Source organism: Erythrolamprus reginae, chromosome 4 (genome assembly GCF_031021105.1).
Source record: "Erythrolamprus reginae isolate rEryReg1 chromosome 4, rEryReg1.hap1, whole genome shotgun sequence".
Lineage (NCBI taxonomy): Eukaryota > Metazoa > Chordata > Lepidosauria > Squamata > Dipsadidae > Erythrolamprus > Erythrolamprus reginae.
In genome coordinates this window covers 44652539-44680313 of record NC_091953.1, presented here as the reverse complement: position 1 = coordinate 44680313, position 27775 = coordinate 44652539, and the positions used below count along the sequence as shown (strand labels likewise).

Here is a 27775-nt window from a genome sequence, read left to right as displayed (position 1 = left end):
AGAAGTGTTGATGCTTCACTACTCTAATCACTATAGTGTGGGTTCAGCCATGAACATGCCTTTGAGTTCTATCAAGCTTACTCCTTGTTTCCTACCATCATTACTGGGAATTATAAGTATTTTGGCATTTTAGTGATGCTTTCTAATCAAATAATTTTCAGTCCGGATTATTGAATAATCAGAAAAATTCCATAAACTGTTACATCTTAATTATTGTTGCTTAAATAAAAACTAAAACAAAATGCCCAAAAATTTATAAATGTCCAAACTGAAAATAAAAAAATATATCTATGAAGTAATTATACCTTTAATTTAAACAAAATTAGATTGCAATTATGGTTTATCTAAGAAACTGATCAATTTCTTAAACAATCAACTTTAAGACACAAAATTTCTTATTTATCAAACTATACAGCATGGAAATGCTTTAACCAAAGCCGTGATGCACTAAAATTTGAAATGAAAATCTAATTTAAAAATTGTTAGGCTCCTTATTTTCATTATCTAGCTTTTATTATAATAATCTTGAAAATAAAACATTATAAAGCCACATAATAAAATACTAAATAATTTTAACTTTTTGTTTTTGCCATATATTATATGACCAAAATTACAATGGGATTTCCTCTCATTCTTTCCCCTTTCCATTTCAGGGTGTGCTGAAAGGAAAGGAAGGGGGTGGGGGACAACAAAAAGAATGCATTATGTTGAACTGCTACTGGATACAATCTTGTTTGTTAAGTTTTGGACCATTACATTCCATGTATTGAAAGATTGTCATTAAACAATTTGAACCAAGGGCGTGTAACATGTTTCACACATGAAAGCATTCAAAACATATTGTTTCAACTTCACTGGATTTGTTCTGATGCTCTTTTGACCAGGAGTGGGGGAAAAGACTTTACCTAACTTACAGAAACTTTAAGGATGGATATATTAAATCACCAAAGAATTAGCTTAGATTATCACCATATTTATTAAATGTTACTTTTACCTTGTATTATATGTATAGTACCCATCATAGACCCATATGAAAGGCACACATACACACAGGGGGAGATGCTCATAATAAAATGTAAAATGTAATATAAAACGTGATAAACAGATGCAGTGGCACTCTCCCCAGACCAACTTTTATTATCAGAGGCATATCTTGGAGTTTTCATACCTTTGCAACACAGAAGAGGTTTGCCAAAAAGGCTCTCCCCAAAATGTAAAAAAGCTTGATACTAGTGTTTGAACTTAAGTGATCCATTATTATTATTATTATTATTATTATTATTATTATTATTATTATTATTATTATTATTATTATTATTATTATTCAGATTTGTATGCCGCTAACTCTATCAATGGGAGGAAAAGAAAGAGCCTAAGAGTAATCCCCATCTAGATTTTTGTCTTCCTTGGATGACAAGAAACAGGTTCGTGACCCAGACTTGTGCCCAGTTCATCCGCCTTGCCCCATGTGAAACGATACTACTTATCCTGAAGATGCTCTCAGCGTCTGAGGCTTTAAAAAAATTAAGTTTTTTTTTAAATTTAAACAGAAGCCCACTGCCTAGTTTGCATCACAAACACGCCGCAATTTATCCGGGTTTAACAAAAAAAAAAAAGTTTCCTCAATCTCCCCATTTTGCGGGACATTTGCATAACGCTCTCAACCCCTCCGCGGAACGACGACGACTCGCGCCAGGCTAAGAGGCGCTTTGGCAAGTTTTGCGGCGTTTTGTGAGTTTTGTGTGGCGAATTCAGCCAAAAAAACCCGAAGGGGACGGTGGTGCCAAAGAAGTATCGAAGCGCGCGGGGGCGGGGGAGAAGGATGGCGAGGATGTGAGGGGGGGAAAAAGAGGGGGGGGGGAAGGTGGAAAAGGGGGGGGGGGAGGGAGCGAAGGAGAGGTAGACCGATCGGTAGCCAACCTACTCCAGGAAGGAAAGAAGGAAGGAAGAGTCGCCGCTCCTGCCTTTAAACTTTGCCCCGTCCCCTACCTTGGTGCGCAGTGCAGTTCAGGGGCTACTTTGCTCTCTTCTTCCTGGTCCTTGGAAGAACTTCTCGTAAAAAGGCGAGAGAAATTGCTGTGCCAGGGGGAACCAGTTCTCCTCCGGGTACTCCCTCCAGACATCTTCAACAACCAGGGAAGCAAGGCAGGGTACTTTTTTCCCCCCTTAAGGCTGAGGGGGGAAAAACAAACAAACCCAAGATGCGAATTTCCGACGTTTGTCCTGGGGACGGAAGCCCTGACTAGCTTCCTAGTCCATTATTGTCCCAACGGGACCGAGTTGTACAGCGAAAGCCTGCCTCTGCGCCCTCCCTCTTTCTCTAAGCTGTGGAAGCAGAAATATTTGCACGGCTTCCCTCAGCGGCCCGGCCCAGGAGGCGGGCCTTCGCTCTGACCAGCCCCGCCCCTTTTCTCCAAGCCCCGCCTCCCCCGCCCCCTCACGGCGCAGGAGCTTCGGCTCCCCCGCGCGCGTGATCCGTGAATTTTTCGCTCGCCGGTGTCGCCTCGCCTGCTCCTCCCTCGCGCTCTGTGGCCGAGAAGTTCAGGTTGATCGAGTTTTTTCTTGCTTTTCCTCCGAAAATAAACAAGTTGGCGCCGAGGGGTGTGTTTATTTCTCGACGACAGCGCGAAAGCGATACTGGAGTGACGGCCGCGAACCTGCTGAAAACCTGTTTTAAATGTATTCTTAAAAAGTTTAAAAAAAATAACTTCGCTTCCCTCCCTTTGCCTAACACTTGAGATCCCCCTTATTTGTGGCAGGGAGAAAAAACCCAACAAAAACCAAACCCAGACGACAAAAAACCCCCCACAACAAAACAACAAGCACAGAAAATAGGTTCGTGGAGATCTGGAAGATATGTTGTAGGATACATACTTCTGAGCTTAAGATCACTAAATATTGATGAAATCATGTCCCAGAATTTAATGCAGTCAGAATTGATTAAATAAAAGCTTATTCCTAGATAAGTTTAAACTGACTGCCCTATTTTAATGTAGATGCTACAGGCACTCGATGTATTTTTTTTTATATTCCTCATAAAAAGTTTAACAATGGGGCTGCAGGTTTTTTTCACCAGTATTAAAAACTTGTATAACTAGGACATACCAAAGGCCTGTCTTTCTACATAATCTTAAATGTGTTTATTATTCTTCATCCATTTTCTCTAAGACACTTCCTTTTCCAGAACAAAAAAAAAAAAATGCTCTAAGGCATGTACACAGAAGGAAGCCCTCTGAATAAATGAATTTGGACTGGAGCCTAAAATAATTGCATGCCATTGCATAAATCAGTTTTCTTTTTAAAGAACATTTCAATGTGTTCAAAATAAAAGCCCCAAATGTAAACAATTTGAAACTATTTTTTATTTGAACTGCTTTGAATGTTGTGCGGACAGAAAAATAAGAATTACAAATAAGAATTAAAGTAACTATGTATTACAACACTTCTATAAATGCCAGTGAGAATGCTAAGTGAGTAAGTACAAAAACATGTCTTTCATCCTGCAGAGTGAAACACACTATGTGGGTACAATAAGATCTACTCCCACTTTCTGGTTATCGATTTTGAGTCATATTCCTTCACCATAAAGGGAATATTGTGAGAGTACAATAAAATAGTAACATTCACATGCCAATCAATGCAGATATTACTGATGTTGTAAACAACATGCTTTGTCCCAGACATCCACCTATTAGGAAAGCCAGAAACTTTCTGAATACTGTAACAACTTCAATGTGCTTCAGGCCTGGATACAAGAATGATCCTCTATTGCTCCTCCAGAGTATCACAGCATTCCCTGATTTACAGCTGATCCAAAAGGATTCAATCTGTCCTGTAAGACCTGATCAATCCTCAATAGGCTTAGGACTCAATATGACAGATATGTTAGCCTACTCTGTAAATGGAAAAGCCTCCTTTGGGATGTAGCAGCCAATGTGACTGTGGAACAATGACCTCTGAACACATATAAGGGAAAATCCAGAACTTTTATGGATGTTACACCATCATGCATTGACTATATAGAAACATAGAAACATAGAAGACTGACAGAAGAAAAAGACCTTATGATCCATCTAGTCTGCCCTTATACTATTTTCTGTATTTTATCTTAGGATGGATATATGTTTATCCCAGGCATGTTTGTTTGTTTATTTATTGGATTAATTAATTAATTAATTAATTAATTATTAGAGTTGAAAGGGACCTTACAGGTCATCAAGTTCAACCCCCTGCCTGAGCAGGAAATCCTACATCACCCCAGCCAAATGGCAGTCCAATCTCCTCTTGAAAGTGTCCAAAGTTGGGGAGTCCACAACCTCCTCTGGCAGGCCGTTCCACTGGTTGATCGCTCTCACTGTCAGCAAATTCTTATCTCCAGGTTGAATCTTTCCTTGGTCAGTTTCCAACAGTTGTTCCGACCGTTGTATGCCGCCCCTCTCCGTAGACTCAGGGCGGCATACAAATGTTTAAATTCAGTTACTGTGGATTTAACTATATAATCTACCTTTGAATTTGTTAATATAAATATTTTATATATTTGTTCATTGAGCATATAATTGTGATGCGCTTTCTAAACATATTTGCTAGACTCTACATAAATACACCCTGAAGAGTTGGATCCAACCTTGAGGAAGCCCCGGTATCTGGATTCATGGCAAATATAAGTTGTAAAGGACTCTGTAGATTTTACTCCCTGGTCAACGTGGATGCTATTCATCTCCATTTTGAGGCCATTGAGCTTCACTGCCCTTGGCAAAGGGCCCAATATCTATGTTATTCCAGAGTATGGGATGAAATTTATAAAAACCCACTTCCTGAGTAGAGTATCCTTGGAACAGGGGTGTCAAACTGGCGGCCTGTTGTGATCAATGATGGCAATCCCAGCCAAACCCTTGCTAGGATTAATTCTATATATTAATTTAATATTACATTGCAATTCTGATATTAAAATGGTAAGTAACAAGTATGAAAATAGTTACACAACACCTGAGATTTTATATTTTTATTCTGACACTTTTTGTCAACTCAAGGAAATATACATACCAATTTTTCCCATCTCCTATTTTCCCCGTGGCAACAACCCTGGGAGATGGGTTGGGTTGAATTACTGGTCCAAAATCATCCAACTGGCTTTTATGCCTAAGGGAAGTTTAGAGCTCACAGTCTAGGTTATCACCTTAAGCACTACATCAAATAGGCCCATCCCATTGATTAAGTGGGTAGGTAGATATATTGCCTCTCTTCATCTTCTGAGGCCTTGTCACCTACCCACTTTATGCTTGAATAATTATAGTTTTTCTTTCTAGTATGCAGTAAAATAACCTACATTACTTCTGCTTCTTGTAAGAAGGTTTGGGTCAGTTAGATGATAGTTCCCTATTAGTATACAATAACATTAAACATTTACCCAAAGCATGACAAAGGAACCATAGCAATACACACTTTGGGATTAGCTTACAATCTTGCATTGCTCATTTTCTTAGCAGTTCTGTATGTTATTAATTGTTCAATAGTCTTATTACCATACTAACAACAGAGGTATACAATACTACCTGCAGATGCATGTCAATAGTTGGATATATCAAATAGAAATTGCTTTGGTCAAAAGTTCTATACTACAAAATGAAAATATATTTTTAATTGGATTAATGTCATTTCCCATAAAGACACTTGAAAAGTTGTCTGTTTTTCCAATATAAAACTTATCCTTAAAGTCATTCAGTTGATTCATGCAGTTCCCATCCGTGTGATAGTCCAGAAATGATAAAACATTGGTTGTTCTCCCAGGCTTTATGATTTACATAGTCGTAGTGTTCTCTTTAGTTTATCTTACTTTTGCTCTTCTGGTTAACCATGTTGTCATCTTTAAACTGCTCAAAATCACCAAGGATTTATGTGGCCCAAAAATTATAAAATATAAAACAAATATGGTAATAAATCCCAACTATTCCCTTCTCATGATGCTGCTCAAAGATGTGGAAATTCTGTCCTGCTAACTTGTTTCACTCTCCAATGAAAGCCTGTTCAACATTTAACTAGGAATAATATTAATCCAGGTAACTGATAATATTTTGAAGCAATTCTTACATAGAAACATAGAAGACTGACGGCAGAAAAAGACCTCATGGTCCATCTAGTCTGCCCTTATACTATTTCCTGTATTTTATCTTACAATGGATATGTTTATCCCAGGCATGTTTCAATTCAGTTACTGTGGATTTACCAACCACGTCTGTTGGAAATTTGTTCCAAGGATCTACTACTCTTTCAGTGAAATAATATTTTCTCACGTTGCTTTTGATCTTTCCCCCAACTAACTTCAGATTGTCCCCTTGTTCTTGTGTTCACTTTCCTATTAAAAACACTTCCCTCCTGAACCTTATTTAACCCTTTAACATATTTAAATGTGCTTTGCCTGTTTTGCATTTTCCCCAAGCGAAGTGTGGTCTCTGAAAAATGTTTCCTACAATATTTCAAACTACTTTGCTTCATGATTGAAATTTGTCATCTTAAAAGATACAGAATTCATTATGTCATTTATGTACTTTATTTATCAAAATATTGTTTAAGCTATTACAGAAGTCAATATAATTTAGCACATAAATAGCATATCATAAACATCTAAATAACTGGTAAAATCATAATTCAAATCTAACTAAACATATTGTATGGCATAGCTGATTTCTGTGCAACTTAAAAATTATACCAACTGTCTATTGCAGTGGGATCTTTGTCATGATAAGCATGGCCTACAAGAAATGTTCAATCTCCCTACCCTAAAAAGGTTGATTCAAATGTTTTGTGTCTTTCCTGGAGTGTATTATCCAGAATATCATACTTTGAATGTTACAGTTCCAGACATGTAAAAATCTCTCTGCAATGTGTGGATCATCCTATTGCAGAAGAATTTTTTTTTTGAGAAAATTGAATATTTTGCAAATAATAATAATAATAATAATAATAATAATAATAATAATTTAAAAATCACTCATTTTGCCTAGAGTAAAACAGTCTAGCTTGGTGCTTGTACATCTGTCATTTTCTATTATCTGCCTGGAAAAATAATTTTTTCTTAACCCTTATTTATTCTCTTTCTTAATACTTTGTTATATAAAACGGGTTTATAAAGTCAAATTTCAAACTATGGTTTGAAATTATTTGTACACAAATTAGGGTAAAAACCATGATCTATGGGCTAGTCAATGCTACATGATGATAAAAAAATAATGGATGGGAAAGAATAATGGATGGGAAAGAAAAGTGAAAAAAGTAGTCTTCCCAACTGCAGCAAAAAGAAGTTTAAAAGGACAAGAAGTGTACTAGCTTAATTCTTACAGCATTCCCCCCCTCCTTTCTTATGACTATTAATTTTAAATCTAATTTTGGTTCAGGAAGAGACATGGCCAGTGTGAAGTTCTGAATGTAAGACACTATGCAAAGTTTTTCAGAAATCATTTTTGTGAAGATATCATGTGCTTTCCCCTAAGTTCTAACTAAAAATCAAACAAAAATATACCAAAGGTTTTTGAAAAGTATACAATTACTTCATTGTTTTATTTGACCACAGCTAAATCTCTGGTCATATTATGGCCATTATAAACTATTAGCAAAAATACTATTTTATTTTTAAAGGCTTTTATAAAAACCAACACAAGAAAACACACAGGCCTAAAGTTTTTGTCACCAAGGCCTTTGGTATCTATAAATTATCTTTAATATTTCCATTAGTGTATTAGCTTTTCATGTCTTCATTATCTGGATCTGATCTAGATAAAAACAAATAAAAAAATCACATTAAAATGCAATTTTCTTATAGTATATCATCAAAAGATTTCCACCACTGCTACCATTCAGAAACATTTTAACTACTACCAGGAAGGAATAATGTACAAATATTTTTATAGATTTTCTGGTTCCTGCACAGAAATGTCCAGCAGGTAAGTTTTTGATAGACAGTCCTGAGATACTATTTCAAAATTCTAAATATTTACTAAAGATTTCAGTTTCCATATAATAAATTATTGTAGTTATTTTTGAGGTTTCTCTGCATCTCAGTCTTCAATCTTTGCTGACATCTAGTGGTACTTTTTTGCATAAGATTCTTCTGAAAAGTTTTATAATAAAGTACTGTATTAACCAACTATACGAACTACATATTATTTGCTGTCCAATTATTCTTTTTCAAAAAAGGGAATATTTTTATTGCCAAAACCAAGCTCATTTTTAATATTTTATTTTGTCAAATATTTTAACAGTGATATAAAGGAGTCTAATGATCTGTTAATGTAGATTTATCTGCTATATTCTGCTAGCTGTAGTAAAATAACTTTAGGTTCAGGTTATCTTCCTACTTTTGAAAAAAATGCCTCTAGCTGCTCTTTTGTTATTTATTTATTTATTGGACTTATATGCCGCCCCTCTCCCTTGACTTGGGGCGGCAGGTTAAGCAGCTCTGTTGCTTTGTAGGTAATATTAAAGCAATCAAACTTCAGGTAGTAGGAGTAACAAAACCATCTTCATCGAATTGCTTAAGTAAATGGCTTATGAGGACTAATGGAATAACTAGCCTTGTAAGTAATGTTACATGAAATAATTCGCATACAGCATATTTGTAATGTGAGAACAATCATCTTGGAATGATGTTGTATAAATGTTTTCTGTTCAGTATTTGTTGTTCCCTTTAACTGCTTTTGGCTTTCATATATTTTAATTGCATTTTATTTTTATATTGTGTTTTTAGTATGTTGCTTTCTGCAACTCATTTTAAGATGCTTTTACATAGGAAACAATAAAAATACATTTTAAAAATTGTGATAACAGTAAGAACCTTGTTGTGTGAATATAATTTCAGCTGCTTTAAACAAAAGCTATCATTTGGATCAGTCCAGAAATTAGAACTGTTATTCCTCCTTTTATTGTATTATTTAAAATGAATAAAAAAAGAGAAATGAATATTTTTATAATATTAATCACAGGAATAAAATTATTGCTGATATAGTAATCAAAATTGAGTTTTTAAAGTAGAGTTAACCTTATTTAAATGACAATGTCTCATTGAAAGAAGCATCCAAATAATTGTAAGGATACTTACTGTGTAATTTGATCTGACAGCAGAAATAGGCAGGGGGGAAAAATGAAATGATGAAAAAATATTTTTTAAAAAAAGAGGGCTTGTGGGAATAAAACAAGGAAGGCAAAATTAAGACATACCTTGTAGCCAGTCCACCCCTTCTTGCAATCCTTCTCCTTTAAGAGCATCACTAGCACTGAAAGAACACATTCATGTAAGTGTTATAAGCAATTGAAGAAATATTTTTAAAATTAATCAGCTTCAAGTGAGTCACACACATACACAAGGGTCTTTAGTTATAAGATCAAGTTTCAAACATAGATGGTATCAAGTATAAACTTTATTTATTTATTTATTTGATTGATTGATTGATTGGATTTGTAAAGTTAATTCCTGCTTCCTGATCTGCTGAAGAAGTTAACACACTGGATTTTCTCTACATGGCTAAGTTGCTGCAAGCCAATTTCCCTAAGTTATCTGCCCTACTGTACTTTATATGTTAAAAGCACTTTTAAAAAATCCAAGACATTGGCATCAGAGAGCCAGCTGCCAATGTCCTCTTTTATTTCCAAGAATGCTTCTAGGACCCAAAGAAATCTCATAAACTTTGGAGCAGTTGTAAGCCAGTGTTTTGTAATTGTATACATTTTCACAGAAAAATGGCAATGATAAAGCAGAGGATTAAAAATATTCTAGTTTAAAGTATTCATGCTGTTTCTTGCTGGGAAATCCTTGTGAAGTCCAGCAGCTAGAATGTGTATCCTGTGACAAAGTCAAGTTGCCTGGGTGCACCATGAAGAGGCTATCTATCTAATGGCAACCTAAGGCACTGCTGCCTAATGGTTAAACAATCCAGATATCCGGCCATAGGTTTAATAATCCCAATAACTGCTCATAATTTAATTTATTCATAATTTTATTCATTATCCGTACTGACCAAAACATCAGACAGAAAACATTAGTATTGAGATGTGGTCTGTGGTCCCCACCTACAGAACCACTCCTTTATTGAGTGTGTCTTGATAATTGCCAATAATTTCGATCTGTTGTCTATTCCATTTGCACAACACCATGTAAAATTGATTGTGTTGTTTCCTAAGTGGGCAGTTTGATTTTACAGAAGTTTGATTTACTTGGAGTTATATTGTGTTGTATAAGTGCCCTTTTATTTTTTTGAGTAGTATTTAAATATATATATATATATACATGCATGAATACATACATACATACATACATACATACATACATTGGGTATTTGATCATGTATGAATACATACATACATACATTGGGTATTTGATCATGTATGCATGGAAGAAACCAACTCTCTTTCTCATTTTGCACAAAACTTTGTATTCAGTGAAAATTTGCATATTCATCATTAGGGAAAGTAACATTTTCCAAATAAGAATTTTTAATAGCAAGCTAGTAACTAGTATGCACAATGGAATAAAAATTAATTTGCTTTCATAAGCTTATTTACATTAACAAACATAAAAACATTCAAAATCTAAATCTAAAATATAATATTACCAAATCTGCCATGGCTTGTCTTTGATGTTCTCTAATGTCAGTAAATGAGAGACTTTAACAGCGGATACGGCATCTCTAAGATCCATCTTGTTTGCAAAGAACAAAATTGGTATTCGGCGGTGTTTAAGATCTAAAACATAATCATTTGTTAAATTGTCACTATATAAATATGAAAACTGTTTTAAATAGAAATGGAAAACTAGTCAGTATTTTCTTTAAAGATTACAATACTCAAGATGAAAGCTCTAGGAATGTTTATTTCTAAAGAAATCTCTAAACAAACTTCCACGCTCACATGTTTAAGTTCATGCAAATGAAAACACATTTTTAAATGCACCAACATATCCTGTTAAGTAAAAACTTTTAAAACTCTTCTTTCAAAATAAAGCCACAAAGTATATAAAATTAATGTACTTTTTTCTAAATAACAAAAAAGCAGCACACATAAACCAGAATAAATTTATTGGAAAACATGGGGAAAGCAATTATTAATTGCTTAAAAAAGAAAAGTTAAATCAGTCTGGGCGTATGTGAACTGGGTATCTTGTTCACATTATGATTTATGTTGAACTAATTAAATAGGTACAGCAGCTAACTTTAGAATGGACAATTAAGAAACTGAAGTAGTGGACAGCCTCCGCCTTTCAGTATCAATATTAAAGGAACCAGCTGTCAAGAAATATACTGCAAACTAGCAGTAAGTTGGGTAGCAAAGCCATCATAGTAGAGAAACCCAGATTTGCAATTTATAAAGATCAGAACTGTGCAGGTAATAGTTTTCCTGTGATCCTCTATGGAAATGAAACAGGCTCTGAAGTAGCAGGATTGAAAGTTTAGATGCTTTTGAACTTTGGTCTTGAAGTACAGTCATGTGAAGTTCATAAAAAATGGAAAAACAAAGAAAAGTTCAAATAAATCCAGAATTCTCATTTGAGGGACAAACGACTAACTCAAATTATAATATATAGATACCCTAGGGAAAATCCTAATTCTATTAAGTAAATCTACAATGCTGGTAAATGTGTAAGGAAAGATGAGAAGAGAACAACCAGGGACCAAGGCAGGTGGGTTCTATTATAGTACTAACTGGTGCAATGTTAAAAGACCTAAAAAACAAGCTGGCAACAGACTATCCTAGAGGAAATTTATTTATTTATTTATTTGTTTGTTTGTTTGTTTGTGTGTGTGTGTGTGTGTGTGTGTGTGACCCTTCCCTGGTGCAGAGCTGAAGGGATTGGATACTGTAGCCTAGAAGATAATTCTCTGCCTTACAAGGCAAAGGTTGCAGGTTCAAGTCCCAATGGGTATGGCTAGCTGATGAGGCCAAAATAAGGCCGAAATAGATCTATCCTAGTCTCCCTTAATTTTCAAATTCACCAAAAAAACATGGTTCAATTCTAGAGGTTTTTACTACAAGTTAAACTCAATTTCTTAAGAAAAAAATATTTAATGGATAAAAATTGAATTTTAGTAGTTTTTATATTGAATTAAATACATTGCAAATACATCATGAAAAATATACAAATAATGCACATATTTTAATCACAAAAAGAAAATAAATAATATGAACATATATGTAGAATTATTTCAAAAGCAATTGATTTTTTTTTTTAAAAAAGATTCCTTACCTGTATGACTCAAGAGTGTGTCAAGTTCTTCCTTGGCCACAACCATTCTTAGTAAGTCACTGCTATCAATGACAAAAATAATGGCCTGACAGTCTCTGTATAATATAAAAACAAAATACTACAAATTACATGTGTGAAAAATCTGAATAGTAAAGTGGTAAGAAGCCTTGAGCAAAAAAGTGTTATAGACTATGCCCTTATTTGGGTCATCCTGCTAATAAAAATAACTAAATAAAGCAAGACAACTCTGAAAATTGTTTAGGATCATCAGTAACCCTAGTTTGTCTGTTTGTTACTGGCCAGAACCAAAGGCCATGATTTATTCTTACTTTTTGATTCTGGTTTATTAGGAAAGAACAAGTCAGAATTCCGGGTTTTCACATAATTCCAAAAAGGATTGTTTAAGTTGTTCCTTCCAGCAGTAGAAGTCAGGCTGGAATGATGGGCAGTGGTCCTTAGCAAGCATTTTGTTCCAAGAAATACAGTAACCCAAATAGTGTCAAGCATTTGGAAGGGAAAAAAATCCTACTTATAATAAACTTCAGGTTTTTGTAAACAACAATGATAATAATCATTAATACAAGTGGATTTTTAAAAGAATGACTCTATTAGGCAAATGTGCTCCATGATATCATACTTCTTTGTCATCCATTCATACACCAAGCTACATTAATCACTTTATGCAATTACAAACAGATGTAAAGAGTGGGAAATGTACTAAGTTTGAGAAAGCTCAGTTGAATGTGCTCTAGTCCAATAGAAAATATTTTAAAAACCTCAAAAACTAGCTTGAATACAAAATTGCAATATATACTGCAATACAGCAGTTGTAGAACAGCATTTTTACATTCCCACTCTAAAGCAGCAATCTCTGCCCCCAAAGGAGCAGGAGACAGTCATATATGTGTGATGTGCTGCAAAAATGTAACAGGAGATATTCGTAAAAATGAGATAGTAATTTATCTCACTGAAATTCTGTTTACAGAAACTTTAATCCAAGCTACTAGAGCCTTTAAAAGATAATATGGTAATTTGTTAAATCAGAATGCTTAACTATAAAGTTTAAAAGACAATCTTGTGCTTACATATAGCTCATTGTGATTTACTCTTAGTAAGTAAAGCCTCAATATACAAAAATAGCAACTTTGTTTGAAGTTGCAAAGTGGTGAGGCTTTAAATTTTCTCTACAAACAAAACAAAACAAAGAAATCTATATAGTTATACATACCTATCTATCTGTTTTTTTCTGTCGAATCACTCACCCTTTTTCTTTATCAGTAAAAATTATATACATTACATACACACATACACACACACAACATTTAGAGATTAATGTAGCAGCTTTTAATCTAATTTTTGCAGTTAATTAAGCAGTAAAGTCTAGTATTTTCAAGAGGTAAAATGTTTTAATACTGGAGAAAGGAGAAATAACCCAATGCATATAAATTCATAATAATGTAAAATGTTTAAATATTGGAGAAAGGGGACATAACTCAATCCATATAAATTCATAATCCATAAATTATTTTATATTATTTCATGTAACTATTCAAGGAAAGAACTTTAATTCATTTTATATAAAAATAATTCTATAGGCACTCGGACATTCTTAATATAAGGAAGACCAATATTTTGTAACTTAATTTGTCCATTTATTTATTATATATACACTATTCAACAATTAAGCAGATGTAACTGTATTAAGCATAAGATCCAAGCTGTGCAATTTAATGGGCTACAATTTCTGTAAATTGCTTTACAAGTAGCACTTGTCTTACAATCACAATTGAGTTTAGAATTGCTATATGATGTGTTCATAAAGCATGACAGCATCACTTAGTGATGACAATCCCTGCAATCCAATTGCTATGGTTAAGTGAATCCTGAAGTCAGGAGAAATGTATAGGTCCCAGGCCAGCAGGTAGGTAAATGGCTGCTGCCAGTGGGGGAAGAAATAAGTGGATGCATGGGGTTGGTTTGGGGAGGGTGTGAGGATACACGAGAGGAAGGAGGACACAGTGTATGAGAAAAACATCGCACAGGATGGGAAGGATGCACACATTGCACAGGGATGTGTGAAGGGTGCCATGGAGGTGTGGCATAAGTTAGGAAAGATATGCAAAAGTGCACTGATTTTCTGGGGAAACCAGCAGGGGAGCTTGTAAATGGCAATCACATGATTGAAGGGCATTTGACAGCCAGTTGTTAGGGTGAATGAGTTTTCAAATGCCCAGATCGTGATCTGAGGATGTGCAATGGCCATAACTTTGGGGATCAGTCATGAGTCCTTTTGTTCAGTATTGTAATTGACGAATGAATGGTTATAAATCAAGGACTATATGTACTAGTCAGGACTGCAAGAAAATAAGAATTTAATTTGGGCATTTTAAAGGATGATGACTTCAAAATGTACTGAAACTATGTAAAAGTTAGTATTATACTAACTATGCTACTACTATAGCAATAATTTTCACAGGAATAATTAACTTCCTTTCATATATTATCTAATTATTCCCAGATTTGAGGTTTTTATACAGATTATATATATTTATATTATTTCAATTTATCATTCCTTCCCTTTTGTTCAGAATACTGCAGATAAGTCTAAGAGAAACTTAACTATAATTTTACTCTACACATTATTTTAACTAAATATGTTCATAAATTTAATAGATGAATGGATAGCTAAATCATATTGTTAAAAATGGACTTACTTATAATAATGTTCCCAGAGATTTCTGTATCTACCTTGACCTGACATATCAAACACAGTGAACGATAAACTGTAAAGAAACAATAAAACAGAGCATTAGATCTGTGATACATTCTGAATTGCAATCTTGTATAAATTATATTATGTCAATTCAGTATAATAAAAACTTTTGGACTGGTACATGTTTTTTTAAAATTGACATTTAATTTAGTATGATGCATACATTTTATTGACAAGTGTCAAACTAAATTAAAAATATAGTTTTATATAAAGGAATAATCCTTGTTAAACAGAGAATAACTTAATTGTTGTGTTATTCAATGCTGTGCACTTCTAAATATAAAGAAAACTACTTCTCATCATTCTTTTTTATTCTGCTCCATATTCCCAAAATTTGCCCTTAAGAATATTTGCCTCTGTAATCCTGTTAAACTGCAGTCCAATATATGGTTACTATGTATACTGCTCAAAAAAATAAAGGGAGCCCTCAAATAACATACCCTAGATCTGAATGAATGAAATATTCTCGTTGAATACTTTGTTCTGTACAAAGTTGAATGTGCACAACAGCATGTGAAATTGATTGATAATCAGTGTTGCTTCCCAAGTTGACAGTTTGATTTCATAGAAGTTTGATTTACTTGGAGTTATATTGTGTTGTTTAAGTGTTCCCTTTATTTTTTTTGAGCAGTGTACATACTATAATATAAACTATAATATAGAGTTGCTTCTAATCTGAAACATGTAGCAACTAATTACAGATTTCTAAGCTGTCTGAATAGAATTCATCTTTAAAAAAAGGCCATGTTCCCAGATCATAATTTTATACAACAGTTTTAACTATTAAATTTTAATATGTAATTAAATATTAATTTAATTAGCACCAGTATGCCTACCATCCCAGTCCAAATGTTCCCTTTTATTTGTACCCATCTAATGTACTTAAATAATGTTATGCTTATGTATATTACATACTTGACAAAAATAATAATAAAAGAAATAAAAAATAAAAGCTACCGTGTTTCCCCGAAAGTAAGACAGTGTCTTACTTTCTTTTTACCCCCAAAAGCCCCACTACGTCTTACTTTCGGGGTATGTCTTACATTGGAAAAAAATTGAAAGGGTTGCATTCCCGAAGGCATCTCCCCAGAGTCCAGAAGGGCAGCCGCGGGACAGGAGCCTCGTGAGCCCTTTTCCAAGTTCAACCTCAGGGCTCCAAGCGGCGTGCATGCGTGAAGCCGCAGACGCGTGTCAGGGAAGCGTGTTTCTGGAGGGGAGGAGCCGCTCTGCGCAGTTGGGCAGCCCCACCTGCCTGCCGGAAAGGAGGCGGGCGAAGGAGGGCGCAGCTCCGGCCGCTCGCCTCGGAGCCGGTCGGCCTCGCTGGCCGCTTGCAGCTGAGCCTCGGCAGGACTCGGTTGCTGGGACGAGCGCCTTCGCTGCAAGCCGCCGCCCGCTCAGCTCGCTTCGGACCAGTGCCGTCCTTCGCTTTGCCAAGCCGGGGAAGAGGCAGTGGTGCCGCGGCGAGGCAAAGGGCGCGCGGGGAGCTTGGAAGCGACATCATCGGGCTCCCCCCCGGCAATACCCCTGTGTTTCCCCGAAAGTAAGACATATGTCTTATTTTCGGGATACGGCTTATATTAGCCGACCCCCCTGAAACCCCCGATACGTCTTACAATCGGGGGTGTCTTACTATCGGGGAAACAGGGTAATTAGTAGCTATAACAGTCAACCATCATGTGGTCAGGAAAATGAGCCCAGCTGCAAAGTATTGTTTGGATTTACTGGTCATACCCATCATGTAAGAGATGTGCATGTTTTCCTTGCAAGAAAGTTATCCTTCATTTATCCAACATCTCCTATTAAACGATAAGAACAGTGCTAAAAATGGAAGAAGCAAGGTGGGTCTGCCGAAGAAATCTAATTGTAAACAAAACAACCACATGATTTCTCTCCAACTAGTTTTTCTCAAGTGTCTTTACATGTCTTGAATGCAAGATCTTATTCAAGAAGCAAGCAACCAGTTTAGGTAGATTCTGTAGTTATGCTAATTTTATCTGAAAATGTGTATTCCATTTTTCCAATAAACTTCCCTTCCTAAAAATTTGAATTCATTAGAAATAAAGTTTCTTGTTAAAACTTTCTTCACACATGAAATGCACAACTCAGACTTACCTTATGTGTTTCAGGGCATGACATTTTCAGAATGAAAATGACACTTTAAATGTTATATTTGAAACATTTTCTTTAATGATTTAATGCATGAGTATATATAAAGCTATAACAATATTGGAATAAAAACATACTACCTTGATGTTTTGAATTTCTCTATACTGAACCCTATTGTAGGAACAATGTCTTGAGCTTGAGCCTGTGCAAAAGAAAATTTGAGTTAAAAACAAATTGTTATTTTAATAATTAAAATCAGTAATATATATTCTCTCTTAATTGAAATATTATATTGAAGCAAAATATTCTAGAAATGTGTAACAAGCAATGATACTAATACATATAAAAGAATACATACCGTATTTTTAAGATTAATTACAAAGAAGACTAAAAGTATAAAATTCCACAGCAATCAATATGTGAAACTGAATATAAATTGTACAAAGGACATTACAATTATTTTAAAAACATAGGACTGAAATCCTACAATGTTTGCATGACGTCAAATAAAATATTAATGTGGCATTAAATGTCTCTAAAAAAGATATCCATAATGGGATGCCAAGGCAAAAAAAGTTTACCAGTACCAGTACAAAGGGGCAAGTACAAGTGCACTAGAGTGCCTTCCGTCCCCTGTCCTATTTCTCTCCTATACCTTTCTTCTATTCCTATATCTCTTCTATTCTTTCATTGATATGTTCTATTACTATATCTTCTTTTCTATTCTTTCTTAGATATATTTTACTATGAGTACCTCCTCTATAACCTTCATCATGTATTTTTCTATGTGTGTATGGCTAGCTGATGAGGCCAAAATAAGGCCGAAATAGATCTATCCTAGTCTCCCTTAATTTTCAAATTCAGCTTAAACATGTGACACATATAGATAGAATTGTCGGCTATCAATAAAATTAACTGCCTTGGAAATGGCCCTGGGTTAGGCCGAGAGGCAAAAAAGGAGCTGTGATGTTCCTTCAATATACCAGGGTGATTCGACACAAAATGTAACCCTTCCCTGGTACAGAGCTGAAGGGATTGGATACTGTAGCCTAGAGGATAATTCTCTGCCTTACAAGGCAAAGGTTGCAGGTTCAAGTCCCAGTGGGTATGGCTAGCTGATGAGGCCAAAATAAGGCCGAAATAGATCTATCCTAGTCTCCCTTAATTTTCAAATTCAGCTTAAACATGTGACATATATATATATATATATATATATATATATATATATATATATATATATATATATATATATATACACCCACTAAAACCCTCATTGTGTATTGGACAAAATAAATAAATAAACATATTATATTACATATATACATACTCATTTTCCATTGGGATTTCATTCTACCCTATAATTATGGATAATAAAACTGCAGATAATGAGGCCTGAAGTCTATAGGGACTGGGGAAGAACAGTGACTGATTGGAGGTTTGGAGGGTATATTGTGAAATAAATCAGGGATGAATGACTTGCTGGGAAAGAAAAAAGAAAAACTGTGCTTGGGAAGAAAAGGTGAGAATGCTGATGAGGGGTGAGAGGCAAGCACTGAAAAGATAAAGGAAAATATAGACTGAGAAGACTGGCAACAGACTTCTGGTAAAATGTATTTGAGGACTAATGAATATACTAAATGGCAGACAGATAAGAATCACATCTCCAAACCCACAAATATGCTAAATTCTTTAGTATAATTAGTTCTGGTCCATATATACCAATTGCAAATACATAAAACTGCCTATAGATAGTCTGCAATGTACAACAGTTCATTTAGTGTCTGTTCAAAGTTACAATGGCATTGAAAAAATTATTGCAGCATCCCCATGGTCACAGATTTATACTCAGATTCTTGACAATTGGTTCATCTTTATGACGGTTGCAGTGTCCAGGGGTCAATTATCTTTTGTGACTTTATGACAAGCAAATTCAATGGGGAAGCCAGATTCACTTAACAACTCTGTTACTAATTTAACAACTCCAGTGATTTACTTAACAAATGTTTGGCAAGAAAAATTGTAAAATGGGCAAAAGTCACTTAAAAAATTTCTTACCTAGGAACATACATTCTGGGCTCAGTTGTGGTTGTTAAGTCAATGACCATCTATATAATTAAGGCTCCTATGTATATACAGTAAATTGTATTGGCATGCTGTATTATGTAATCCTAGTTTAAAAGTAATAAAACTGCTAATGGTCCTCAGCAAACTTGGCATGTATTAGTTCTTCACTGTTAATATTGGTTATTTCTTCCTTAGAGGATAAATTAAAGAAATAACCAATATTAACACTGAACCAATGACTCTGAGGTCATAGTAATTTATTTTCATAATGTTCCTGTTTTGAATTCCACTGTATCATTCATTCATTCATTCATTCATTCATTCATTCATTCATTCATTTAATTGGATTTGTATGCCAATTCCCTCCGAGGACTCGGGGCGGCTCACAACATATATAAAAACATAGTAATACATCTAATCCAATTAATATAATTAAAAAACCCAAGAATTTTAAAATAGTTTAAAACATTCATAATCATTCATTCCATAAAACACACTAAAAACACTTGTTGGTCAGGGGGAAGATTTAATGACCTCAGGCCTGGTGACAAAGATGAGTCTTTAAGCTCTTCAGAAGGCAAGGGGGGGCAGTGCGAATCTCCATGGGGAGCTGATTCCAGAGGGTCGGCCCCCCCCCCCCACAGAGAAGGCTCTTCCCCTAGGTACCGCCAACTGACATTGTCTGGCTGATGGGACCCTGAGGAGACCAACTCTGTGGGACGTGACCAAATGCTGGGATTTGTGCGGCAGAAGGCGGTCTCGGAGGTAATCTGGTCCTATGCCATGTAGGGCTTTATAGGTCATAACCAACACTTTGAATATTGAACTAAGTTATTTATTCATTAGATGATTAAAGTTTACAGTTCAAAGAATATTTATTTTTTTAAGTTCAGTGTTACAAATTTAAACACAATTCCTATTAGCATTTTTTTGGAAAGATAAACTGTACAAAATGTATACTCACAATTTTATCCTTCTCAAAGAGGTATATATAATTATTTTAATTGAAACTAAATATTGCAATCTATTAAACATTCCATGTTTCCACAAATATCTCTAGTGATATATATCAGCTTTTCAACAATATAAAATGAATTTGTAATAAACTAAAAATGTATACTTACATTATATGGTTTTAACTTGTTGATAATTGTTGTTTTACCACTGTTGTCTAATCCAAGGCACAGAACATGAACTTCTTTCTTTTTCAGACCAAGCCAACTTGCCAGTTTGTCAAATAACCCCATAATTCCGATTGAATGGCACAGATGATTTGTGTATTTCTAAAGACTGGAGATGGATAGATAGGTTTAAAAATGGAAATTACTATAGATGAACATGAAGGCAAAGGTTCCAAGAAATTAAATCAGAAGCATCCTAGCGAAGAAATAGTTGCAAATCATGTCACAGCAGGTTGGTAGGAGCAAGTAGATAAGCTGCTTATTTGGAAAGTCTTCTGGTCAAAACAGGCTATGTACTTATCTTCCTGTAAAGCACAATATCTTTCCATCAATGAATAAACGTGATTTTACAATTCACAAAGCATCCCACAATGAGAGTAAGTTTTTATTTGTAAAAATATTAGTAGATCTATATTTCTTATAGTTTAACCAAAATCAGAAAATCCTGTACAGTGTAAATATTCAAATATATTTAATAAAATATGTAATAAATATATAATAAAATATTCAAAGATCAAGAAGTGAACCCCATAATTATATCATACCAACAAAAAAGAGTTTCATGCCTTATTAAAAATGATTTGAGTTCTACATTATAACATCAGTAATTTAGCTTTATAAAACCTTTGCATCTTTAAATATAGTGGGACTACAGGGGTCTTTGGGTACAACTGGATAATATTTTCAGTTATAAGTGGCAACATGGGGGAGGGGAAATCACATTTATAACACCATGTAAAGAAAATACACTTAGTCTGCTTCTTCTGGATAGGCAAATTTCCAAATAAATCATTTAAGCTGAAACAATGAGGGTTTTTTCTTTCTCTCTCTGAGTTCCTAAGGTCTAGTTGCATCACTAGACATTTATTTATTTATTTTACGAACATAGCTGTGAGTAAACTTGCTTATTTCTGGTTCCACCCAGATATCAGAATAGTTTAAGACTAATCAAGAGCCACAGCCAGAATATCATATGCCCAAATGTGGAAAAAGGAAAAGATCCCATTGGGAAATAACATCACTGAAAAAATATATAAATGTGTAGAGATGGACGAAATGCCTAATGAAATTAAGGGAACAAAAGATAAAGAATTTAACAAGATTTGGAATAATTGGTACAAATGGATCCAAGATAGAAATAAGATAGAATGATACAATGTGTTAGTTTACATAAAAATCGATATACACATAGTACTAATTTAGGCAACAGTTACAGATGAAATAATTATTCATATGCATATCTATCACTTTACCTGTTAGATTTATTGATACCTTCACATATTTTTACAGTTTTTTGTCCTATTTCAAATATGTATATATGTATGTATATATATATTTATATATATATAAATTTATATATATATATTTATATAATTTATATAATTTGATATAAATTTATATAATTTATATAAATTTATATAATTATGGTATTTATATGGTACAGAGCTGAAGGGATTGGATACTGTAGCCTAGAGGATAATTCTCTGCCTTACAAGGCAAAGGTTGCAGGTTCAAGTCCCAGTGGGTATGGCTAGCTGATGAGGCCAAAATAGATCTATCCTAGTCTCCCTTAATTTTCAAATTCAGCAAAAAAAAAACCCATGTGACATATATCTATATCTATCTATCTATCTATCTATCTATCTATCTATCTATCTATCTATCTATCTATCTATCTATCTATATATATCTTCCCCCCCTTTCTATCTTTACTGAACTGAATATATTGCATAATGAATTGTAAACAAGAATTGTAAAGGAAACGGGTCATGATCTGTAAAAGACCATTGAGATGTATCTATCATTTTGTAAAAATCAATAAATAAACAGACTAATCAAGAGCGCTATTTCCCACGCTGGTGCTTTGCGAATATATGGACTCCAAATCCAGAAAATCCCTTCCCAGCATGGCCTGAGAACGATGCGCCTTTAAATCCTACGCATCTAGGGAACCGCTTTAAAAGAATGACATGGTTCACTAAGTAAAACCCGGATTTAAAACCCTTGGCTCTTGCCATGAAACTGGCTGTGTTAGCGTGAGTCGATCCCGCTCTTTCGTTATTGATAACCTAATCCTCTCCCGGGATTCGTCCAAATAAAAGGAGCGGTGGGGTGGGGGAGGCTGTGGAAAGACGGTGATCTAATCTTGCAGAGAAAGGCTACATAAGGTTTAATTTAAAGTACAAGACGTACCTTCCCTCCCCCCGCCTTTTTTTAAAAGGAGGGCGAACCCGCGCCTTCTACTACACTCACCAAAGCAAACGCGACCAACGAACGTCGTCCGTCGGGCCTGGAAAGAGTAAGACCCCCCACTTCTCTCCCCCCCCCACTTCCCCGACGCCTACGTCGTTACCTCGGAAACAGAACCATCCTTTAAGCCACGCCCTCTTTGAGGCGGAGCGTCTTTTTTTTTTTTTCCAACTCCAGGGTGGCGGTGAACTTTTGACGCTTCTTCGCGGGTGAAGAGTCGCCATTGCCTGGATAGCAAAGCGGGAACGACCAGCCATGGAAGCCCCTCACCTTCTGCCCTGAATCTTTTCGTGACAGGAGGAATTCAGAAGTATCAAGAGACGGAGCTCCGCTCTTCACATTTGGCTTTTGGTTAAAAGAGTTTAAATTAAACGTTTAAAAGCTCAATATGTCTGCCTAGGAGCGAGGTGAGGGTTGGATTTTGATGGGGTGCGTGTGTCAAGAGATTGGATTTAGAAAGACGGCTGCCTGCCTGCTAATACGTATGACACAAATTAACCCCAGCCATTCCTATTAACTCCCAAGTATTAACCTAGCAAGTTATATTGCGCGCCTACTTATAGCCCCTCCCCTTCCTGCTGTGTACTAAGAGTTGACAGTTGTGTTTGTTGGCTTGCTGGAGTTAAAATGTTTTAAGGCAACGGAAATCTGCATCAGAATTTAAATGACCGTTTATTTTTTTAATCCGGTTCTCTGTTTCTGATTCGGTGTGCATAGGGGATCCTTCCCCAAATCATTCCTGAAATGGTTCTATTGATCTTTGGATTTTCCGTGTTGTTGGATCTGGAATAATATGTGATTGTATTTCTTGGCCATATCTGCTATTTGCTAATGCATTTCCGAATATACGTATATTATTCGATATGATACATTGAAGGAGCATCACAGCTTCCTTTATTATATATATATGTACATATGTACAGTATATGTGTGTGTGCTAAAAAAATAATAATAAAGGGAACACTCAAAGAACACAATATAATTCCAGGTAAATCAAACTTCTGTGAAATCAAACTGTCCACTTAGGAAGCAATACTGATTGACAATTTCACATGTTGTGCATTTTCAACTTTGTACAGAAGGAAGTATTAAATGAGAATATTTCATTCAGATCTAGGATGTGTTATTTGAGTGTTCCCTTTTTTTTGAGCAATATACATACACACACACACACATAGATGTGTGTGTGTGTATGTGTGTGTGTGTGTGTATTTGTGTGTGTATCACAAAGGAAGTTGTGATGCTCCTTCAGTATACCAGGGTGTGACTGGACAAAAATTCACACCCACACACCCACATATAACAGTCTAGTTTCCTTGTTTTTAACCTTTGAAATTCTCCTTTATTACTCATTTTGCATACTGTGGGGTACTGATCTGCACAATAGATCAGGGACACTTGTCTTCTGTAATGAAAACGGAGCATAAAGGTACTTGGGGAAGAGGAAAGGAAGTCCAGCATTGCATTCTTGCTTTATAGAATACTGTATTGTTGAATTTCATTTCTTTGCTGAAATTGAGCATTGACTAATGGTAAACTATGTGAATTGTACTCACATAGTCTGGAAGAACCTTGCCCAAACTTAGAAATTATATAAGATCCATACCAATGTTTTCTAGCTTTTGTACTTCCACTCCAGGTAATGGGCAATTTTGCTGACAGTTTGCAAGTTACAGATTATAAAATGTTTCAGTTATTTTGTGTCTAGAAAATATTTTCCCCCTTAGTTTTGTTTAATAACCAGGGTGCAGACTGTTTCTGTTAACATGCTGCTTTAAAGCCAGTTGCTCTGGAACTGACTTATGGCAATTGTTCCACCAATTCCTTTGTATTGGAAGGTTTACTAATAGGAGAATGAAGCCCTGGTCAGTTTAATGTCTGTTTGTTTCTAGAGGTAACGCCAACATTTCAGATTTTGCTAGATGTATAACATCTCTTTCTATAAAAGAATAGAAAAAAATCAAGCTTTTTATCTCTATTTCCCAAGTTAATAGTAGCAAGGTAGGATTAGACTCCCACAGCCAATCTAGACTTTACTCATTTGCCTTTAAATCTGTAGTTCAAGGTCAGGAAGCAGTACAGGCTATTGACTACATTAGTTCTTATTTTCTGACTTATTGAAACAGTACAGGAAACAATGGTTCGTGGCTTGGCTTTGACTCCAGTGCATATGTTATTTTTTAAAAAGTATCGCATTTGCATTATCTGGTTCTAAAAATTCTGAGTTTATTTTCTGTAATGTGTGCATTAATAAAAATAGTTTATTAATGGTTTCTTTCACCTGTAGGATTTTTTAAAATTACACAATTTAGGTGAACAAATACACAGAAATTACCACGAGTACTATACTTTTATTTGCTAATAAATATCTTAATAAACAGGCTTATTCCATTTGTAAGTCTTGATAATGTCTCTTAGGAAATCATAGAAAAATAAAATGCAATAATAATCAGTAACTTGTACTTTGTACAAATATCTTATTACGTTGCTCAGCATGTAGCTTTGCCAAACCCCATACTCTTTCTGCAAATAGATGGCATATGAATGCAATTCACCTTAAAATGCCCTCGTTATGAAAGCTGAGCATTTTATTACATTGCTATATTAATAGGCAAGTTAGCACATGAAAATTCACATGAATTCACATATTATCAAAGTTGATTTCACATAAGGAAAATAAGTCATCTCAAGTAAAGCTATTAATTTTTAATTAAAAATGGGAATCAGGATGAAATTGGAATATACAGTAAAAGAAAGGGGTGTGGCTAGCTGATGAGGCCTAATAAGGCCGAAATGGGACCATCCTAGTCTCCCTTAATTTTAAAATTCCAGCTGAAAACATTTTAACATATATATATATATATATATATATATATATATATATATATATATATATATATAACGTGACACACACATATATACATATATATATAATGTATATGATTACAGTACAGTGATACCTCGTCTTACGAACTTAATTGGTTCCCGGATGAGGTTTGTAAGGTGAAAAGTAAGACAAAACAATGTTTCCCATAGGAATCAATGGAAAAGCGATTAATGTGCGCAAACCCAAAACTCACCCCTTTTGCCAGCCAAAGAGCCTGTTTTTGTGCTGCTGGGATTCCCCTGAGGCTCCCCTTCATGGGAAACCCCACTTCCGGACTTCCGTGTTTTTGTGATGCTGCAGGGGAATACCAGCAGCGCAAAAATGGGTGCTTTGCTGGCAGCGGAAGTCCGGAGGTGGGGTTTCCCAGCAAGGGGAGCCTCAGCGAAATTGCAGCATCGCAAAAACACAGAAGTCCTCAAAACCCCACATCCGGACTTCCATGTTTTTGTGATGCTGTAATTTCTTGTTATTGTTTTAGAAATCTTGTTGAAGATAGTGGTGGCAGCAGCGGCTCTGGCTCCATTTTCAGGCCAGCCGCCACTCCCCTTCCCTTCCAGCTAGACCTCCAAGCCACGAGAAGGCAAAGAGCTCTTGAATAGAATATAATTATTTATTGGCCAAGTGTGATTGAACCCCCAAGGAAATTGTCAGAACTGGCAGCGAAGCAGAATCTGGGCTGCTGAGCACCGCCTATGCTTCCTCTTGCCTCTTGCTTCTTCATGGTTGCTTCACCCTTAGCTAGAGGCAGGGTTTACTTGGGTATCCTGAAACACAAGCAGGAAAAGGGAGAAAAGGAGCCAGCCTCTCAGCCATTGCACGCCACTGCTGCTTCCTTCCTGGAGAGAAGGAGAGTGAAATCTGAAAGGCAGGTGGGCCTGGCCAGGTCCTAGCCTTCCCATCTTTCTCCTCCGAAAGGGACTCACTCCACCCAGGTCCCTCTGAATGGGTCTCTCTGTATAGCCTCCCTGCTGAACTATCCCAGTGTTCACCCACCCAAAAGGAGCCCACCTTCCATCTCTTTTGAGCGCCCACTCTTTCATGCATGAAGGAAGGGAAACCCTAGCCTGATGTTCCTGCCACCCGCATCCCTTCATGCCTGGTGGTGGTAGTTCTCACATTGCTGCTTCCCCCACAGCTAAGAGTTGCACTGGCCGGGAATGATCCCTTAAAAGAAGTCTAAGGCGCCAACATTTGCCAGTGGGAAAGGCCATGTTGGACACTGCCCAGAGCATGAGGTGACAGGAGGATAAGGAGAAGTGGTGGCAGGCCATTCGCGCTGGCAAAGTTTGGGGCAGGAGGCTTTCCAAGCCCAAAATGGCCTGGGGGGGGCATGTGTGCAGGTGGTGCATGTGTGAAAGCACACATGCATGGGGGGCAGTCATGTGCATGCGCAAGTGCAAGGGGAGGCAGGTATGCACACATGCACAAGTGGGGCGCATTGCAGGTGCCAGCACGCACGCATGATATCGCGAGTGCCACACATACATTTTTGGCATGCAACCAAAAAAGGGGTTGCCATCTATACCAGTGATGGCACTGGTACAGATACTTCAGATTTGTTAAAAGGAATATTACACATTTTCTGTAGTTAATCATACCTAACACTAAAGTAGGGGATAAATACTTGCGTTTCTGCCGGGAGCATAATCCTGTATTCTGAATGGTTCATATCTTGTGAATCCAAGTATATAAATGTTATTACAACTTGATATTATTTGATTGTTTCATATTATTAAAATTATTTTATTTTATTTTATTCTATGTACGATGAACCTTATCAGCAATGTAGATTCATTTGTCCCACCAGTATTTATAATATACAACTGGGATCAAGTTCTGATTTTTATTTTAGGCTTATATTACATTACATTATAACAGCACTTTTCTATTTCCAAAAAAGATGTTTTTTGCAGAATATATCGGTAGTAATAGCACCTGTTTTCTGGAAGTTAATTTCTGGAAGTCCATTATAGAGTAATAATGGATGCTATACATAAAGCAAACAGGAAGCCCTTCTAGGTCTATTACTTTTAAGTTTACAAAGATTACTATCACGTAGAAGTACATTATATTTTAGCTAAGTATTGATTTAATGTTGGTCATAAATTCCTTTGTATGAAAAATTAGAACATTAAAAATATTACATGAAAGCTTATGGGATTATAATGATGAATAATATAAATGTTTACAACAATAATAAACCAATTGAATTATATTCTGTATGTATCTTATTTTGTCACAAGATTTAAGAGTACTGTAAATAGGCTACAATTATATGAACTAAT

General features: G+C 35.5%; 2 protein-coding genes across 6 annotated transcripts in view; both read right to left on the bottom strand.

Annotated features, from left to right (window-relative positions):
- Positions 1-2415, bottom strand: part of CRYBG3 (crystallin beta-gamma domain containing 3) — a 76681-nt gene extending 74266 nt beyond the window's left edge. For both annotated transcript variants that reach the window (XM_070750194.1, XM_070750195.1), the window contains exon 1: positions 1990-2415. In XM_070750194.1, the coding sequence (XP_070606295.1) occupies positions 1990-2123 (134 nt within the window). In that variant the 5' untranslated portion in view covers positions 2124-2415. The remainder of the gene's footprint in view (positions 1-1989) is intronic.
- Positions 2416-7522: 5107 nt separating this feature from the next.
- Positions 7523-22679, bottom strand: ARL6 (ARF like GTPase 6). 4 transcript variants are annotated; one of them, XR_011559096.1, is made up of 8 exons: positions 22607-22679; positions 20297-20462; positions 17249-17310; positions 14944-15012; positions 12230-12324; positions 10602-11456; positions 9211-9266; positions 7523-7766 (listed from the first exon to the last, which is right to left on the bottom strand). XR_011559096.1 is itself a non-coding variant. In XM_070751737.1 (8 exons), the coding sequence occupies exons 2-8, from the start codon at positions 20417-20419 to the stop codon at positions 7741-7743; spliced, it is 564 nt and encodes a 187-aa protein (XP_070607838.1). In that variant the 5' UTR covers positions 20420-20462; positions 22607-22671; the 3' UTR covers positions 7655-7740. The 4 variants fall into 4 exon arrangements, 3 of the variants coding, with proteins under 3 accessions (XP_070607838.1, XP_070607839.1, XP_070607840.1); XM_070751737.1 differs by having other exon boundaries at positions 7655-7766; positions 10602-10731; positions 17246-17310; positions 22607-22671; XM_070751738.1 differs by having other exon boundaries at positions 7655-7766; positions 10602-10731; positions 22607-22671.
- Positions 22680-27775: the final 5096 nt, after the last annotated feature.

Coding starts and splice junctions, on each gene's coding strand:
- ARL6 (XM_070751737.1), bottom strand. CDS start 20,419: ATGGGGTTATTTGACAAACTGGCAAGTTGGCTTGGTCTGAAAAAGAAA. Junction 10,732..12,229: donor CACACTCTTGAGTCATACAG/GTAAGGAATCTT, acceptor ATTATGTTTTAG/ATCTTAAACACCGCCGAATA. Junction 9,267..10,601: donor GACAAGCCATGGCAGATTTG/GTAATATTATAT, acceptor GTGTTCTTTCAG/TGCTAGTGATGCTCTTAAAG.